The sequence below is a fragment of the Coregonus clupeaformis genome, chromosome 5 (genome assembly GCF_020615455.1).
Source record: "Coregonus clupeaformis isolate EN_2021a chromosome 5, ASM2061545v1, whole genome shotgun sequence".
Classification (NCBI taxonomy): domain Eukaryota; kingdom Metazoa; phylum Chordata; class Actinopteri; order Salmoniformes; family Salmonidae; genus Coregonus; species Coregonus clupeaformis.
Genome location: NC_059196.1, coordinates 520,907 through 539,492, shown reverse-complemented (window position 1 = coordinate 539,492; position 18,586 = coordinate 520,907). Strand labels below are relative to the sequence as shown.

General features: G+C 44.1%; 1 protein-coding gene across 2 annotated transcripts in view; it reads right to left on the bottom strand.

The window, feature by feature from the left end:
• Positions 1-1,452: 1,452 nt before the first annotated feature.
• The window catches only part of LOC121558061 (CUE domain-containing protein 1), a 34,662-nt gene continuing 17,528 nt past the window's right edge, over positions 1,453-18,586 (bottom strand). For both annotated transcript variants that reach the window (XM_041871548.2, XM_041871551.2), the window contains exons 2-10: positions 11,157-11,848; positions 8,667-8,794; positions 7,510-7,636; positions 7,105-7,378; positions 6,703-6,774; positions 3,772-3,861; positions 3,497-3,590; positions 3,109-3,231; positions 1,453-2,551 (exon numbers count right to left, since the gene is read on the bottom strand). In XM_041871548.2, the coding sequence (XP_041727482.2) occupies position 2,551; positions 3,109-3,231; positions 3,497-3,590; positions 3,772-3,861; positions 6,703-6,774; positions 7,105-7,378; positions 7,510-7,636; positions 8,667-8,794; positions 11,157-11,477 (1,230 nt within the window). In that variant the 5' untranslated portion in view covers positions 11,478-11,848 and the 3' untranslated portion in view covers positions 1,453-2,550. The remainder of the gene's footprint in view (positions 2,552-3,108; positions 3,232-3,496; positions 3,591-3,771; positions 3,862-6,702; positions 6,775-7,104; positions 7,379-7,509; positions 7,637-8,666; positions 8,795-11,156; positions 11,849-18,586) is intronic.

Below are 18,586 nucleotides of genomic sequence, written 5' to 3'. Positions count from 1 at the left end.
TACTTTGTGCATCACACAAGTAATTTTTCCAACAATTGTTTACAGACAGATTATTTCACTTATAATTCACTGTATCACAATTCCAGTGGGTCAGAAGTTTACATACACTACGTTGACTGTGCCTTTAAACAGCTTGGAAAATTCCAGAAAATGTCATGGCTTTAGAAGCTTCTGATAGGCTAATTGACATCATTTGAGTCAATTGGAGGTGTACCTGTGGATGTATTTCAAGGCCTACCTTCAAACTCAGTGCCTCTTTGCTTGACATCATAGGAAAATCAAAAGAAATCAGCCAAGACCTCAGAAAAAAAATTGTAGACCTCCACAAGTCTGGTTAATCTTTGGGAGCAATTTCGAAACGCCTGAAGGTACCACGTTCATCTGTACAAACAATAGTATGCAAGTATAAACACCATGGGACCACGCAGCCGTCATACCGCTCAGGAAGGAGACGCGTTCTGTATCCTAGAGATGAACGTACTTTGGTGTGAAAAGTGCAATTCAATCCCAGAACAAGAGCAAAGGACCTTGAGAAGATGCTGGAGGAAACAGGTACAAAGGTATCTATATCCACAGTAAAACGAGTCCTATATCGACATAACCTGAAAGGCCGCTTAGCAAGGAAGAAGCCACTGCTCCAAAACCTCCATAAAAAAGCCAGACTACGGTTTGCAACTGCACATGGGGACAAATATCGTACTTTTTGGAGAAATGTCCTCTGGTCTAATGAAACAAAAATATAACTGTTTGGCCATAATGACCGTCGTTATGTTTGGAGGAAAAAGGGGGTGGCTTGCAACCGAAGAACACCATCCCAACCGTGAAGCACGGGGGTGGCAGCATCATGCTGTGGGGGTGCTTTGCTTCCGGAGGGACTGGTGTACTTCACAAAATAGATGGCATCACGAGGAAGGAAAATTATGTGGATATATTGAGGCAACATCTCAAGACATCAGTCAGGAAGTTAAAGCTTGGTCGCAAATGGGTCTTCCAAATGGACAATGACCACAAGCATACTTCCAAAGTTGTGCCAAAATGGCTTAAGGACAACAAGGTCAAGGTATTGGAGTGGCCATCACAAAGCCCTGACCTCAATCCTATAGACAATTTTGTGGGCAAAACTAAAAAAGCATGTGCGAGCAAGGAGGCCTACAAACCTGACTCAGTTACACCAGCTCTGTCAGGAGGAATGGGCCAAAATTCACCCAACTTATTGTGGGAAGCTTGTGGAAGGCTACCCGAAACGTTTGACCCAAGTTAAACAATTTAAAGGCAATGCTACCAAATACTAATTGAGTGTATGTAAACTTCTGACCCACTGGGAATGTGATGAAAGAAATAAAATCTGAAAGAAATCATTCTCTACTATTATTCTGACATTTCACATTCTTAAAATAAAGTGGTGATCCTAACTGACCTAAAACAGGGAATTTTTACTAGGATTAAATATCAGGAATTGTGAAAAACTGAGTTTAAATGTATTTGGCTAAGGTGTATGTAAACTTCCAACTTCAACTGTATATATGGCAGTCAGTGTAGCTTGAGGGATATTTCAGTTCAAATGAAATCTTAAGAAGTTTGTCAGAGTTCCTGAAATGGGATTAAAGGGAACGCTTGGCATTTAGCTACACTGACACAACAATATGGGATGAAATATGACCCGCTAGGAACAAGTGACTATTTTGACAGGTTGGAATGCCTCTTTGATATAGGGGGGTGCAGCAGAAGGGTTTATTGACATGTGAGCAGGGCAACTTGAATAACAACCCCTTGACTGACGCACACAGATCTGATGATATCATCTCGTCAAATTGCCCCAAGGCAACTCCAGATTTACAAGGTGGGGTCGACTGTAATGTTGAATGTAATGTTAGGTTCTCTGTTTACAAGTTGTTTCTGTGTCCTGAACTTTCAGGAAAAAGGAACAATGGGATTGAACTTGGATTGAGCTGTGATTCTAGTTGAGGTGTTGTTTAAAAACGTGCAACATCATCACTGGTTACTGTCTGTTTAAAACTGTGACCAAATGGGCATAGCAACAAATGGGTACTGGGAGTGAACATGGTTTATTATGGGACATTTCAGAGGTGCTTGTGCACACTTTGGCTCTGGAGTGACCTATCCCAGCCATATAAGAGAGATTCGACTGGTAACACTAGATGAGTCCATTTGGTAAGATCATCATCACCAAGGCTGCCATGCCTTCAGCAATGGGGATTAAAGGGAGCTGATACAAAAAAATACAGAACAGTCAAAAGACTAATGCATCTGCCCTTTACATATGAAATCATATATTAACTAAGAGTTATGATACAGAGATTATAATGGTAATCCAATGCGGTTATGAACAGTCAGAGTTAAGGAGAGGTGGTGTGTGGATAGCAGTCTGCTTCTTCTCCTCCTGGGCGAGGGGGTGGTCCCAGGTCATTCTGGGCCTGGGATTGGCTGGTCTGTGTTAGGGGAGGGAGGAGCCAAAGTATTACTTGGCCACCAGCCATGGGTCATTCTGCTGTCACCATGGAAACACTGATGTGGTGCAGCCTTGGAGGATCTGAAATGGAGGTGACATGTTTGTCAGATTACAGTCAAAACGCCCATCTATAGCTCAGCTGGTAGAGCATGGCGCTTGTAACGCCAGGGTAGTGGGTTCGATCCCTGGGACCACGCATACACAAAAAAAATTATACACGCATGACTGTAAGTCGCTTTGGATAAAAGCGTCTGTAAAATGGCATATTATTATTATTATTATAAACAAAGGATTTATTTCAACCAGGGGCCCTACATTCAATGGCGAAATTTACACATTCTGAAATTGCATTTTTGTCTCCCCCAGTTTTATCATTGAAATATGATACAAAACAAGGCAACGGTGTGCTTTAGGAACATGCGGATGCCTCCAAGCGGTCAGGTAGGCTGTTTGGAGTGTTTATCCGACTGGATAAAAAAAATATATATATATTATGTCCCCCCCCACTTCTAAAACCAAAGTGACGCCCCTGATTTCAACAACCCCCCTCCCCCTAATAATGGTTGATTAGAGCAGTTATAGTAGTTACACAGAGTAAAGCCATACAATTCCCAACAGGGAAGAACACAGGTTTTCACCATGACAACGGCTCCTTGTGTGGCACATTGTCTTCCTGAGTGTCTGATCTTCTGGGCTGGCCATCTTCTGGGCTTCCCTCCACATCCTCCAGGAGGTTGGCTGTGGAGTTGGCTGTGCCCAGTCTTAGAGGGGCTATGGTCAAGGGAAAAACCTAAAGAACTGGATATTGATACATACAGTGCATTCGGAAAGTATTCAGACCTCTTGACTTTTTCCACATCTTGTTACGTTACAGCCTTATTCTGAAATTGATTAAATAAGGCTGTAACCTAACAAAATAGAGAAAAAGTCATGGGGTCTGAATACTTGAACATTGAGTTCTATAAAAAGCCATCATTGTCCAATGTTTCTGATGGGAAATTAGAATTGACTGTTAATGAAGGATACGACTGGTGCTTCAGGAGCGTTCTTCTTTTTAACTTTCTTCTCTTAGTCTTGTCAGAGAATGATCTGGCGATTTCAAACAGCTTCTTTCTTGTTGCTAGGTATGAGAGACGACAACAGTATCATCACAAAATAAATTACCGGAACAAAGGATTGTAAAAAGGGTTTGCCTAAGTATGCTGTTCTCTTGATTGAGTTAGTTAACTGGCCATTGCTAGAGAGACACAGGGGATGGTAATAATGTGTATTGAGTGGCCTGCCGGTAGAGGATGCCTTACATTTGCCCATGTGTTTGAGTTTGTCTCTGAACATGGCATCATCTGACACAGCAGTACAAGCCTCTATCGACCCTGATGCACAGCGCTCTCCTGAAACAAAGAGAGAAGTCGTAAAACACACTAACATAAACATATTATGCACACACACACCAAAACAACATGTGCTCACACATACTGTACAAACACAGGAACACACATGCGCAAATGATAATGAACCTGAGTAGTGAACCAACAATTTATTTCAACCATTTTTTATTTCACCATGTACAGTCTTAATTGGTGACTATAGTCCTCGTAGAAAAAATTATCCGGGCACTTTAAGACTTTATGGAATCTAAACTAAACTTTTTTTTTTTTACTATGGAACAAAGATAAATGATATAAAGAATGATAGTAAAATGCTCTGGAGTACCTTAAATGAAATTCTAGGCAAAAAAAGCTAACTCAGCTCCAACCGTCATTGAGGCAGATGGCTTGTTCATAACAAAACCCTTTGATATTGCCAACCACTTCAATAACTTTTTTGTTAACAAGATTTGCAAACGTAGGCATTACATGCAAACAACAAACGCTGAGCCCTCATATTCATGCATAACGGACAAAATACTGCAAGTCAAGCACTGTAGTTTTGAGTTCCGCAAAGATGGTGTGGAAGAGGTGAAAAAATTGTTGCCATCTATAAATAAGGACAAGCCATCCAGTACCGACAACATGGATGGTAAATTGCTGAAGTTGATAGAGGAATACGTGTTTGCTCCTGTCTGCCACATTTTAAATTTAAGCCTAGAAGACGGTGTGTGCCCTCAGGACTGAAGGGAGGCAAAGGTCATTCCGCTGCCCAAGAATAGCAATATCTCAAACTAAATGCATAGTTTTTGGGCCAAATCACCCAGTCAACCCCAAACCATATCTTGGATCTATTGCTATCAAGCTAGCAATAAAACCATATTTAAAAACCAGATAAAAGAAAACCTTACAGAACGACGGGGACTGTGAAGAGACAGACATTTAAAAAATATACAGTGGGGAGAACAAGTATTTGATACACTGCCGATTTTGCAGGTTTTCCTACTTACAAAGCATGTAGAGGTCTGTAATTTTTATCATAGGTACACTTCAACTGTGAGAGACGGAATCTAAAACAAAAATCTATAAAATCACATTGTATGATTTTTAAGTAATTAATTTGCATTTTATTGCATGACATAAGTATTTGATACATCAGAAAAGCAGAACTTAATATTTGGTACAGAAACCTTTGTTTGCAATTACAGAGATCATACGTTTCCTGTAGGTCTTGACCAAGTTTGCACACACTGCAGCAGGGATTTTGGCCCACTCCTCCATACAGACCTTCTCCAGATCCTTCAGGTTTCGGGGCTGTCGCTGGGCAATACGGACTTTCAGCTCCCTCCAAAGATTTTCTATTGGGTTCAGGTCTGGAGACTGGCTAGGCCACTCCAGGACCTTGAGATGCTTCTCACGGAGCCACTCCTTAGTTGCCCTGGCTGTGTGTTTCGGGTCGTTGTCATGCTGGAAGACCCAGCCACGACCCATCTTCAATGCTCTTACTGAGGGAAGGAGGTTGTTGGCCAAGATCTCGCGATTCATGGCCCCATCCATCCTCCCCTCAATACAGTGCAGTCGTCCTGTCCCCTTTGCAGAAAAGCATCCCCAAAGAATGATGTTTCCACCTCCATGCTTCACGGTTGGGATGGTGTTCTTGGGGTTGTACTCATCCTTCTTCTTCCTCCAAACACGGCGAGTGGAGTTTAGACCAAAAAGCTCTATTTTTGTCTCATCATACCACATTACCTTCTCCCATTCCTCCTCTGGATCATCCAGATGGTCATTGGCAAACTTCAGACTGGCCTGGACATGCGCTGGCTTGAGCAGGGGGACCTTGCGTGCGCTGCAGGATTTTAATCCATGACGGCGTAGTGTGCTACTAATGGTTTTCTTTGAGACTGTGGTCCCAGCTCTCTTCAGGTCATTGACCAGGTCCTGCCGTGTAGTTCTGGGCTGATCCCTCACCTTCCTCATGATCATTGATGCCCCACGAGGTGAGATCTTGCATGGAGCCCCAGACCGAGGTTGATTGACCGTCATCTTGAACTTCTTCCATTTTCTAATAATTGTGCCAACAGTTGTTGCCTTCTCTCCAAGCTGCTTGCCTATTGTCCTGTAGCCCATCCCAGTGCAGGTCTACAATTTTATCCCTGATGTCCTTACACAGCTCTCTGTTCTTGGCCATTGTGGAGAGGTTGGAGTCTGTTTGATTGAGTGTGTGGACAGGTGTCTTTTATACAGGTAACGAGTTAAAACAGGTGCAGTTAATACAGGTAATGAGTGGAGAACAGGAGGGCTTCTTAAAGAAAAACTAACAGGTCTGTGAGAGCCGGAATTCTTACTGGTTGGTAGGTGATCAAATACTTATGTCATGCAATAAAATGCAAATTAATTACTTAAAAATCATACAATGTGATTTTCTGGATTTTTGTTTTAGATTCTGTCTCTCACAGTTGAAGTGTACCTACATGCTTTGTAAGTAGGAAAACCTGCAAAATCGGCAGTGTATCAAATACTTGTTCTCCCCACTGTATATTTTGTATTATGTAGTGTTATGTATATTATTTGTTGTGTTTTGTTTTCTGGCAGCGGCTAATTGGGGATCCTAATAAAATACTAAATGAATCAGTCCAGAGAAAGCTATTTATCGTGTCAACAACTACTTGGAGAAGCTTTCGCCATACCCAGTGGTAGCAAGCGATAAAGATCGGTGGCTAGATATGGGACATGTTACAGTGATCAAAACAACCCCAAGTCATTGAAATGAGTAGGCCTATTGTGTGTTTGAATAAGAATGCACACACACATGCGCAAACACATGCACACCCACCTTTACTGTTGAAGCTTATGAATGATATCTACCTGCTGTGGAATTCTCCATGTAAGCAGATGAATGATTGGACTTGGATTTCTTTGATTCATACTTCAAGCGATCTAAAACAGAGAGAGCTGGATGTTATGATGCAATATGTGACAAACAGCAGCATCTAATGTGCACTATTGTTAAGAAACCTTTATGAAAGTGGCACATGGTTCCCAAATTTATACTATTGTAGGATGAAGCATCATGAGATACTACACAAGGGACGTTGCAACTAACATAGCATGAAAGAGAGAGGAGCATTTTCAACAGTGGCTGACTTGCTCCGTAGAAAGCATAAACTTGACTACTGTACTAGCCTACTGTGTCCTGAACATGTATTCAGTGTGTTAAAAGTATATCATGGAGGTGACCATGTATGCCTATCTGTGCATGACACACACCTCTCTCCAGGGCGACGAGAAACTCGCGGTTGCGCTGCAGCTCCCTCATGAACTCCTCGTTCTGGAGGAACAGGGCAATGCGCTCATCATCCAGGTACTGTTTCAGTTTACGCTCCTGCTCCGTGCCTTCCCCCTCCGCGCCCCCGGCACCGCCTGGCCCTCCAGGGGTCCCTAGGGCTCCACCAGCCCCTGGCCTGGAGACACCTCCCTGGGCCGTCCGCTGGGCGATGGAGGACAAAGAGGAGGAGGAAGAAACAGGCTGGGACAGACTGCTCTGTGAGGAGGAGAGGAGAAAGAGACGTTGAATTTAGTTGCTATTGATTTCTGTAAGCAGCTGTTCATGATGAAGTCATACTGCTAATGTTTTATTGTGTGTGTGTGGTTTTCTTCACATCCACTGTGTACCTGTATACTGTCCAGTTGCTGTGGCAAGATCCGCAGGAAATCATCTGGCAGGTTGCCAAGCAACGGCGGATTCCAGTTCCTGTAGCTGCGGACCTGCCGGTGACCTGGAGGTGGCTGAGCCTCGAACCTAAGTCAGACAAGGGTCAAAAGGTTAGGGTCAGACTAGATAGATGCATATGCCATGTCATACTAGAATAAAACTAAATAATAATAATAATATTATTATTATTAAATATGATTATAGATGCATATGCCATGTCATACTAGAATAAAACTAAATGCACACATCATACATTGTGTACTGATGCTGTGAAAAGTAAGCAATGCATGAAAACACAAATAATGAATGTCTGTTTGTCTTTACAATAAATAAAATCACCTTTGAGCAGCAATCACCACATTTAATACATTACTTTGTACAGTCCAAGAAGCCAATAACTGTGAATCTCTCAGCTGGTGGTGTGAAGCAGAAGAAATGTGGACATGGTCTTGAATAAAAAAATCATGGACACTTGGGCTTGAAGCAAATTCAATTACATGGAGGTTTGTTATTAACTGGTCCAGTGATACACAGGCACCAATTACACAAACACACCAGCTGGCGACAGCATTGCAGTTCTTAAAACGGCCACCAGGTGGAGCCATGACTAACAATAAGAGCATGTGGTCAGCTGTGATATCCACAGATCCCAGCTCCTAATTCAGAGCATGTAAATCCCAGGGCCCCATAGGACCACTTCCTCTGTTCCTCTGGGCTTTAAAGAGTACAGGCTAGGGGACTGCATGTGAACAAAAGGTCCTGTTGGGTTTTTAAAAACATGCATCCTTCCTTCCTCCCTTTCATAAAGTAATCAGTGTTCATGTTCGAGATGCACATATTCTATACAGGATTAAAGGATTACCATAGACAGACGACTAATAGGTTAAACTCTTCTCCGGGCATTGTGTAGATCTGTTGAACTGTACAGTATAGTACAGAGGAGGAGATATAAGAGGACAGGCTCATTGTATTAGCTGGAATGGAATGGTACCAAACACAAACACATGGAAACAAGTTACAACGTGTTTGACTCAATTCTTTCCATTCCAGCCATTACAATGAGCCTGTCCTCCTATAGCTCTTCCTACCAGCCTCCTCTGATAATATGACAATTTACCTTGGTGGAGGAGTGGGCGGGGCCTCTGGGTACTTCCTGTCGTAGATGTGCATGTCATAAGTGGGCGGTGAATAGACGGGAGGCGGTTCCTCGTCGGAACTGTCCGGTTCTAATGTCCGCTCCAGAATCTGGCCCAGGGAATGGAGGAGACCAAGACAGAGTATGTTCCTAATCAATAACATTAATACACATTTACCCATTTAAAATCAGTCATGTCAGTAAGATAAATCATTTCAGTTTTAAGAGAGGAACTGGTTGGGTTAGTCTCTGATAAGATAACTGGAGCACACAAACAGCACTACTTTCAGGCATTACGGCTGCCTTTACTGTTTATATTCTAGTGAGACAAGATGAGTTGCAGTTCCTTTATTTTTGATGTGTGGTAGTGGTACACAATGCATTATTTATTATTGATTAATACCTAGACTACAACAAGAACAGAAGGGAGAGAGGCCAGTAGGCCAGCAGAGGATGTGGCGCAGGGGTCCCCAATTACATTCAGCCGTGGGCCAATTATTCCTTGAGCGGATGGTTGGGGAGCCAGATCATAGTTATAAATAATTTGTACACTGCAAATTGACCGCAAGAATCCCATCTCAGTTTTTGACAAAAACTGAATCATTTCAAAACTTGATTACATTTGGGATATGCCTCTCTATTTATGCGTGGGAATACTTGGGAACATAAACTACAGGTCAAAGGTTTTAGAACAGCTACTCATTCAAGGGTTTTTCTTTATTTATACTATTTTCTACATTGTAGAATAATAGTGAAGACATCAAAACTCTGAATTAACACATATGGAATCATGTAGTAACAAAAAAAGGTGTTAAAAAAATCTAAATTTATTTTATATTTGAGATTCTTCAAATAGCCACCCTTTGCCTTGATGACGGCTTCGCCTGGAATGCTTTTCCAACAGTCTTGAAGGAGTTCCCACATATGCTGAGCACTTATTGGCTGCTTTTCCTTTACTCTGCAAACCATCTCAATTGGGTTGAGGTCGGGGGATTGTGGAGGCCAGGTCATCTGATGCAGCACTCCATCACTCTCCTTCTTGGTAGAATAGCCCTTACACAGCCTGGAGGTGTGTTGGGTCATTATCCTGTTGAAAAACAAATTATCGTCCCACTAAGCCCAAACCAGATGGGATGGTGTATCGCTGCAGAATGCTGTGGTAGCCATGCTGGTTAAGTGTCCCTTTAATTCTAAATAAATCACAGACAGTGTCACCAGCAAAGCACCCCCACACCATAACACCTCCATGCTTTACGGTGGGAAATACAAAATGCGGAGATCATCCGTTCACCCACACCACGCCTCACAAAGACACGGCGGTTGGAACCAAAAATCTCAAATTTGGACTCCAGACCAAAGGACACATTTCCACCGGTCTAATGTCCATTGCTCGTGTTTCTTGGCCCAAGCAAGTCTCTTCTTCTTATTGGTGTCCTTTAGTAGTGGTTTCTTTGCAACAATTCGACCATGAAGGCCTGATTCACACAGTCTCCTCTGAACAGTTGATGTTGATTGGTTTTGCGACTGCACTTGAAGAAACTTCTTGAAATGTCCGTATTGACTGACCTTTATGTCTTAAAGTAATGATGGCTGTCGTTTCTCTTTGCTTATTTGAGCTGTTCTTGCCATAATATGGACTTGGTCTTTTACCAAATAGGGCTATCTTCTGTATACCCACCCTACCTTGTCACAACACAACTGATTGGCTCAAACGCATTAAGAAGGAAAGAAATTCCACAAATTAACTTTTAAGACGGCACACCTGTTAATTGAAATACATTCCAGGTGACTACCTCATGAAGCTGGTTGAGAGAATGCCAGGAGTGTGCAAAGCTGTCATCAAGGCAAAGGGTGGATATTTGAAGAATCTCAAATATAACATATTTTGATTTGTTTAACACTTTTTTGGTTACTACATGATTCCATATGTTATTTCATAGTTTTGATATCTTCACTATTATTCTTCACTATTGGCCGGTAGTGTATTTCCTAAATAAAAATCATTTTGAGCTAAGCTTCGACAATATACTGTATACTGGGGTATTTAGACATACCGTCGGCGCGTACTACGCTACTGCTTATAACTAACTATAGGTTAACTATCTTAGATGTGCCAAATAAATTACATCCAGCTCAGGACTACAGCTTTGCATTTGGTTTGCTAACTTGCTAGCTAAGTGGCTAGACGGCAAGATCAAGCTTCTTGGTTACAGCAGAAAAAAAAATCCATCCCTTTCTTGGATCAAGATCTATGTTGCCCAATTTATATTCTTTAAGATATAGCCGATGTGAGGAAGACCTTTAAACAGGTTAACATTGACAAGGCCACGGTTCCAGACGGAATACCAGGATGCGTACTCGACCAGCTGGCAAGGATCTTCACTACGGCGTCTCAAGATGGACAAACAGTACCATTGCCATTTTTATTGCTTTTTTCAAGCAAAGGGAGTAAGCGACCCTGCACTGACTGACCTCTGGTGGGATGCTGTCATCGGAGTCAGAGCTGTCATCTGATCCCTCTCCATCGATACTCATCTGGAGGAGCTGGTCGATGGTGGCGTCCACCGCCCCGTTGTTGGAACGCAGGACACACTCGATGACCTCGTAATCCATGGTGGGGAACATGATCTTGAAGTCCTCCATGGCCTGGTTGAACTCCAGGCGCCGGACCTGTCGGTTAGGCCGGCTGTTGTTAAGCTCTCCTGGGGTAGAACCACCGCCGCCTCCCCCTCCTCCTCCTCCACCTCCCCTGGAGCCTCCATTACTGCTGCTGCGCCTGAACAGGCTGGTCATCCTGCTACCCTGACTGGTGCTACCACCTAGGGGTTAGGAGAGTGCCTAGACACTCACCTCGCACCCTCACTCCTCTACCTTTATTGCCTTTCTTTCTCTCCCTCTATCACGCTGCTCCCGTCTGATTGTGTTTCTCCTGACTCACAGTCTCATCACACCACCACATGGATGGCAGTCCTCTGAATGGAGCGGGAGAATCCAATGCTCTTTATTTTTCTCTTCCTCAGCTTGTTTTTCAGCTGCATGCAACACGGCTGGCTGTAGCGAGGGGGGTCTTTGGTCTGTGTCCACTCCTCAGTCCCGTCACCAGTTTCAGGTCCGGGGAGCGCCAAGTTGGGGGACCTGCATCTCTGGTCCAAAACAGTCAGCACCTGGGGGGCGATAAGGAGGGGGGTGTGAGCAGGTTAGCAAAGCTACCATATTCCTGTAATACGCAGTTAATTGCTCCTTTAACAAGCACCTAAGCTCTACACAGAAGCAATCACCAAGGCTCTACTGAGAAGAAATCACCTAGGCTCCAATCACAATAAAGCACCTAGGCTCAATTCAACTACTGGCTAAAAGGCTACAGCTCCAGAGCCATTGAAATATAATTGGGAAAACTGACATGGTTCCACAAGATTTGACATGGCCTTGCCCAAGAGGGTGTCTCAGGGTGAAAGATGGACATCGTCCCCACTCCGCCTTTCTGCTCAACCTCGCCAGGCTAGGCCCCTGTATTACCATGGCAACCCCGATAACGTCTGTAGACTAAACAGTTGGCATTTGAATGAAAAGGTGAAACTTTACATGCCAGCACTGTAGGAGAATTTCATATTTTGAATCACATTATAAGCCTATATTCCAACTCACCAACAAGAGACTACAAGGCCAGGATGTACAGTTGCAGTGTCACTTTCCAGTTTCTAAAACAAAGTATGTTTCTTTCTCCCAGAGCCAAAGAAGAGCCATAGAGGGACAAACGTCTTGCCAACCAGGCTTGAAGGAGGAACCCAAACATTGGCCTACACACATCCAGTCCAGAGAAAGTAGGATGTATGGCCAAGCTGCTGCTAACAGACGCCATGAATCCATGTGCCAAGCAGTGGGGGAGGACGAGCACCACACACACACACACACTAATCTATACAACGAGCACAAACTGGTGTCCAGCTTAATCAGGCCATGGTAGATTAGTCTAATGGCCGTCTATGAGACCAACTAGACCACTGACTGACTGACTGACTGAGATGCTACTGGAACAGCTGGGTAAGGACATGGAGGGAGTGACAGCTGCAGCAGAAAATCAACCAGAACCAGCCAGTCACCCCAAACCAGGGCAAGCGCTCGAGAGAGGTAAATAAACCAGGCAGCAAGAGCAAAGCAAGGTGCTGTTGGTCAATAAGGAGGATTATGCACATGAAGATCTGTGATGCATTTAGCATGGGCTTGCTTAGCTGTCCCTTTTTCCCTCTCTAACACAATTGAAGGACCTTGCGAGAATTAAGCCTGGTAGAGACAAAGAGGGGTCAATGTGTCTGGATGACCTTGGACTACTCAATTGATGGACTGGTTTTTCATAACCAGCAAACAATACATGATGGATATAAGTGAATGGATTTGTAATGGGGATTCACTTGACATTGACATAAACAGATATCCCTTTCATGGCATTCAAACCCCTGTGAATTCCATTTAACCCACTACTAAAGCGAATGTGTGGACAATTTTTCAAAAGGCACAGAAATGTGTCAGATGAATATCAAGGAAAAGTTCAAACACTCCATTTCAGTCATTTCAAAATGTTGAGCTTAGACCCATTGTAAATCAATGGCTCCAACATGAAGTATCATGCAACATACTAGTCTGTGACCTATTGACCTTCCGACTGGCCATCTGCCACCAGTCTGACTGCGCTCTGGATGTTGAGCATTGGCTGACATGCACTCCAAGGTCTATCATGCACTCCATGGTCTGTCATGCTTGATGGAGCTTCCAAAAAATGCCCCATTCCACAACTGTTAGCCTGGTTTAGCCTACATTCAGTTGCAAACCTTCTGTCGGATTCTCAGAGGCTAGGCCAGGGGTTTCAAACTCATTTTTCCCCGGGGGGCCGCCTTCGGTCTTCAACGAGGTCTGTAGGGCCGCACTGAAAACTGGTTATATTTCCCTGCCGTCCAAATTTGCAAAAACATTGCTATGAAAATGTCCTCTATCATTTTTGCTCCCTAACTGTCTAGCTTTCATTTAGGGGATTATTAGCAAGCTGGACACGTATGTTTCAAACCCCTGGGCTAAGTGTAATGTCAAATTCAGAACTTGTTATGGGAGCTCACACCTAGGCTACACGTTAACATGGGCTCTCAGTACCCTAACATCTGGTTGTCGCCTGGAGTTGAACTTGATACCAAAAGGTAAGTGGACACCCCTTCATTTAGTGGATTCAGCCATTTCAGCCACACCCGTTGCTGACAGGTGTATAAAAATCGAGCACACAGCTATGTAATCGCCATAGACAAACATTGGCAGTAGAATGGCCCGTACTGAAGAGCTCAGTGACTTTCAACGTGGCACTGTCATAGGATGCCACCTATCCAACAAGTCAGTTAATCAAATTTCTGCCCTGCTAGTGCTGTTATTGTGAAGTGGAAATGTCTAGGAGCAACAACGGCTTAGCCACAAAGTGGTAGGCCACACAAGCTCACAGAACGGGACCGCCGAGTGCTGAAGCGTGTAAAAATCGTCTGTCCTCGGTTGCAACACTCACTACCGAGTTCCAAACTGCCTCTGGAAGCAACTTCAGCACAAGAACTGTTAGTCGGGAGCTTCGTGATGGGTTTCCATGGCCGAGCAACCGCACACAAGCCTAAGATCACCATGCACAATGCCAAGCGTCGGCTGGAGTGGTGTAAAGCTCGCCGCCATTGGACTCTGGAGCAGTGGAAACGCATTCTCTGGAGTGATTAATCACACTTCACCATCTGGCAGTCCGACGGACTAATCTGGGTTTGGCGGATGCCAGGAGAACACCATCTGCCCCAATGCATAGTGGCAACTGTAAAGTTTGGTGGAGGAGGAATAATGCTCTGGGGCTGTTTTTCATGGGTCGGGCTCGCCCCTTAGTTCCAGTGAAGGGAAATCTTAACAATACAGCTTACAATGACATTCTAGACGATTCTGTGCTTCCAAATTTGTGGCAACAGTTTGGGGAAGGCCCTTTCCTGTTTCAGCATGACAATGCCCCAGTGCACAAAGCGAGGTCCATACAGAAATGGTTTGTCGAGATCGGTGTGGAAGAACTTCACTGGCCTGCACAGAGCCCTGACCTCAACCCCATCGAACACCTTTGGGATGAATTGTAATGCCGACTGCGAGCCAGGCCTAATCGCCCAACATCAGTGCCCGATCTCACTAATAATCGTGGCTGAATGGAAGCAAGTCTCCGCAGCAATGATCCAACATCTAGCCTTCCAAGAAGAGTGGTGGCTGTTATAGCAGCAAAGGGGGGACCAACTCCATATTAATGCCCATGATTTTGGAATGAGATGTTCAAATACAATATGAGCAGATACTTTTAGTGTATTTACATTGCTAGTTATAAAAGTTTATGCTACGTAGAGTAAACACTAGAACACAAGATCCTTTACCTTCAGGTTACCTCTCCACAGCTGAAACAGAGAGCAGAGTTGCAGTGAGGGTTTAGTTCACAGAATCCCTGACAAGCGCCAGAATGCCTGACTTGGACTATAGCCAGGAGTCGTCTCTGATTCTAAGGGCCTGGATTTTCCTCATCCTGGTTTCCATTACAAGAAAGGGGGAGAGAAAGAAAACAGAACTCCAAAAATGTAAGGGTCCTCTGAGAGGACCTTTCGATGCCCTGGCTAATCACTATCACTACTACCCCCCTCACCCTCCCTCCCTCTTCTCTGTCCCTGTAGTGCTGGGAAGAGAAATCCCTGGCTGCGATGGGGGAACAATGCATCCAGTGCCAGCCCAACAGCCCAACCCACATGGCAGTGCCAGACTCCGTCCAGCAGCACAGACAGAGTCCTTCACTTCACCCTCCTCTATATCACCCCCCAGGCCTCTTCTCTTTTACATGGAGACTGGCTCTGTTGTAAACAGGGTCATCTCACCTTGGGGTGGTACTGATGATAGTGTGTGTGCGCGTTTGTGTGCATGTGAGACTGAGACAGCGGGTCTTCTCACGGTTGTGGAAACTTTGCGGTAAAGTGGATTATCCCTAGGATGGCACCAATCTCAAAAGGCACTGTTCAAGAGGACTATTGAAACCACTGCTGCACATTACTATTTCCCCTGGTGTCCTGTGCTTCCTCTCTGCAGTAAACAATCGGAGGGAAGGCAGGCCATTTCCATGTAAAAGGACTGTTACGTTCCCCAGCAAGAAAACCAAAAAATGCTCATACAAAAGGGGGACCTAACAAAGAGTCACTGACAACAATCCAAACGAAAAAGGCGGGGTTTTAGGAGGGGTTCTGAAAGACACTCATGAGGGTGTCCACTGAAAGTTGACTAGCAACAACAACTGGAACCTAAGAAGACACCCACCATGAGTGCCCACTAAATTTGATCAAGAAGAGGCAAACAAAAGAAAAACCCACACCAAACTTAAAAACAGGAATCAAACCAAAAAGGTGGAGCAAAACAAGAATCTGGGAAATCAGACAAAGGAATGTTTTTCTAGAAATCAAATAGGGAGAGCCGAACTAAAAGGTGTTGACCCTCTACATCTCTCAAGACAACTGGAGCACTGGGCCACCCACTCTTAAATAGCACCTGGGCCAGCACAGGTGAAACACCTTCCCACCAAGGAGATGGCAACCAGCACAGATATAACACATACTGACTAACGAGGTGACACCAATCGGTGCACCCTACGAGCTAACGAGCTATACTTGCTAAAGTCCAACCTCAAAACATAAATGGTAAAACCAAAGCCTGTAACAGGACCCATGAGCATCAATGTGAAGTTCATTGTTAATTGCTCCTTTTAACAAGCACCTAGGCTCTACACAGAAGCAATCGCCTAGGGGTTGGAACCGGTTCAGGGAACAGAACCAAAAAAACGGAAGATGACAACTATTAGATAAAGTGAATCAGAACCGGAAATGAAAGTGATCTATACTGTTTCGGAACAGAACCTTTATTCTGAACCAGGATTTATTAACTACAGTAGAGTTCAGTACACAGTAGAGCAAACTAGAGTTAAGTACACTATAATGTACTGTACTCTACTGAACTCTACTCTGATGTCCAAACTTGTGAAACATAGATGTCTATGATTGGTTCAGATTTGGTCCAGTCTAGACCAACCAAATTTTGTATTATCTGGGGGCAGAGCTGATTAAAATAATAGCCAGTGTGTAGAATAACACCCAAATATGCAAAGGAGGATGTTGTATATTTATAACTTTGTGTAACTATTTAGGATACATCACCATGGAGAGAATGACATTCATATCCATAATTACGCATTTCTGTGTACTACAGATCAGGGACCCATGATGAAATGTCATTACTGCAATTCTGTTACCAGGTGTAAATCCACTTCACTTACTGTAGTTCAATAACCAAAAGCGATTTTTTCGAAGTCAATGTGTCATGTCATAGCTGACACCCCATTCTTTCTGCAGACATCGTTGAATCTTAATTCAGAGAAAAAATTGTTAAAAGTAGTCCTTGTGCATAGAGTTGTATGGTTTGTTAAACTTTGAAATCAATGGTTGTTGGTTGGCATACATTTTAGGTGAAAAATCTGAGTCTTAGTGCAATTCCATTACCGTGGAATTGCCCGGCAGGCAAGTATGTGTGTGTGTGTGTGTGTGTGTGTGTGTGTGAGAGAAGCGTGGCCAAGGCTCCGTGGCAGCCATGGGAAATCACTTTCAAGCTCCAGCTCTGGGACCAGGAGAGCGAGTCAGACTCTACGGGTGCATCTCAACAGTCTTAAATAGGCTGCTCATCCTATTGATTACACATCTGCTCAGATGAAGGAGAGGAGATGAGGAGAGGAAGTCATTTTAGACTATTGAGATGCACCCCATCCAGGGCCTCTGAGGATATTGGTGTGATGGGGCCCAATGTTTATGGAACAGCCGCTCTATACAGGCCAGGAGATAACCTACCTCTGCTAGGCCTTCATGTTGATTTGTGGAGCCATACACTCTCCATACACTGCAGTGGGCTTCTTTGAACTTCATTTCATCTGGCCAGTAAAACGCCTTTCCACAGTACCTTGCTCCGGGCATAAAGCCAGTACACACATACTGCACTACACTCTCTCTCTATGGACCTTCACAGCATAAACCTTGAGTCACTGAACTGAATCCAACTCTCGCAAGTGTTTGGGACTGTTAGGTGTGAATATGTATGTGCCAGAAACAAGCAACCGAGGAGTGGCGAGAAAGAAAATAGGGGCCACTTTCACATCTAGGAGTGACCTGCAAAATCTCTTCATATCTTCTTATTACTGACATTATTTGCCCAATTAATTGGAATCCAAATGAATTGGAAAGTGTTTGACTTTGACCTACATCATCCATCAACTCTTTCGGCCTGTAGATGTCAATGGGAGATGTCAGTGATAATGCCAGTTAAGCAGACAGAATTCAAGTGGGTTTCTTCCCATAATTGTTTCTACCATGTTACCCTCTGTGTAGCTTGTGTGCTCTGGTCTGGTCTGGTCTGTTGCGGTCACATTCGACTACACAGAGTTGACTTCCTGCTTCGTGCTGCTGAAAGGGCGAGTTACCGTCCCGCCGGCAGCTTGGGAACACTGGGTTCCCAGGCAAGGACATCACTGGCCAGCCAGGAAACAGGATGTCAGACAATATGAGTGTCACGGTCGTTGAAGGACGGGTCAGACCAAGGCGCAGCGTGAAATGCATACATGTTTATTAAATAATAAACATATAACAAAACAAACAAACAATAAAAAACGAAACGTGACGTCGGAAGGCTATACACACACACGCCAAACTCACCGAGCACAAAACAAGATCCCACAACACAGCCAGTCGGAAGGCCACGCACGCACGCACGCACGCACGCACGCACACGCACGCACGCACGCCAAACTCACAGAGCACAAAACAAGCAGGAAAACTGGCTGC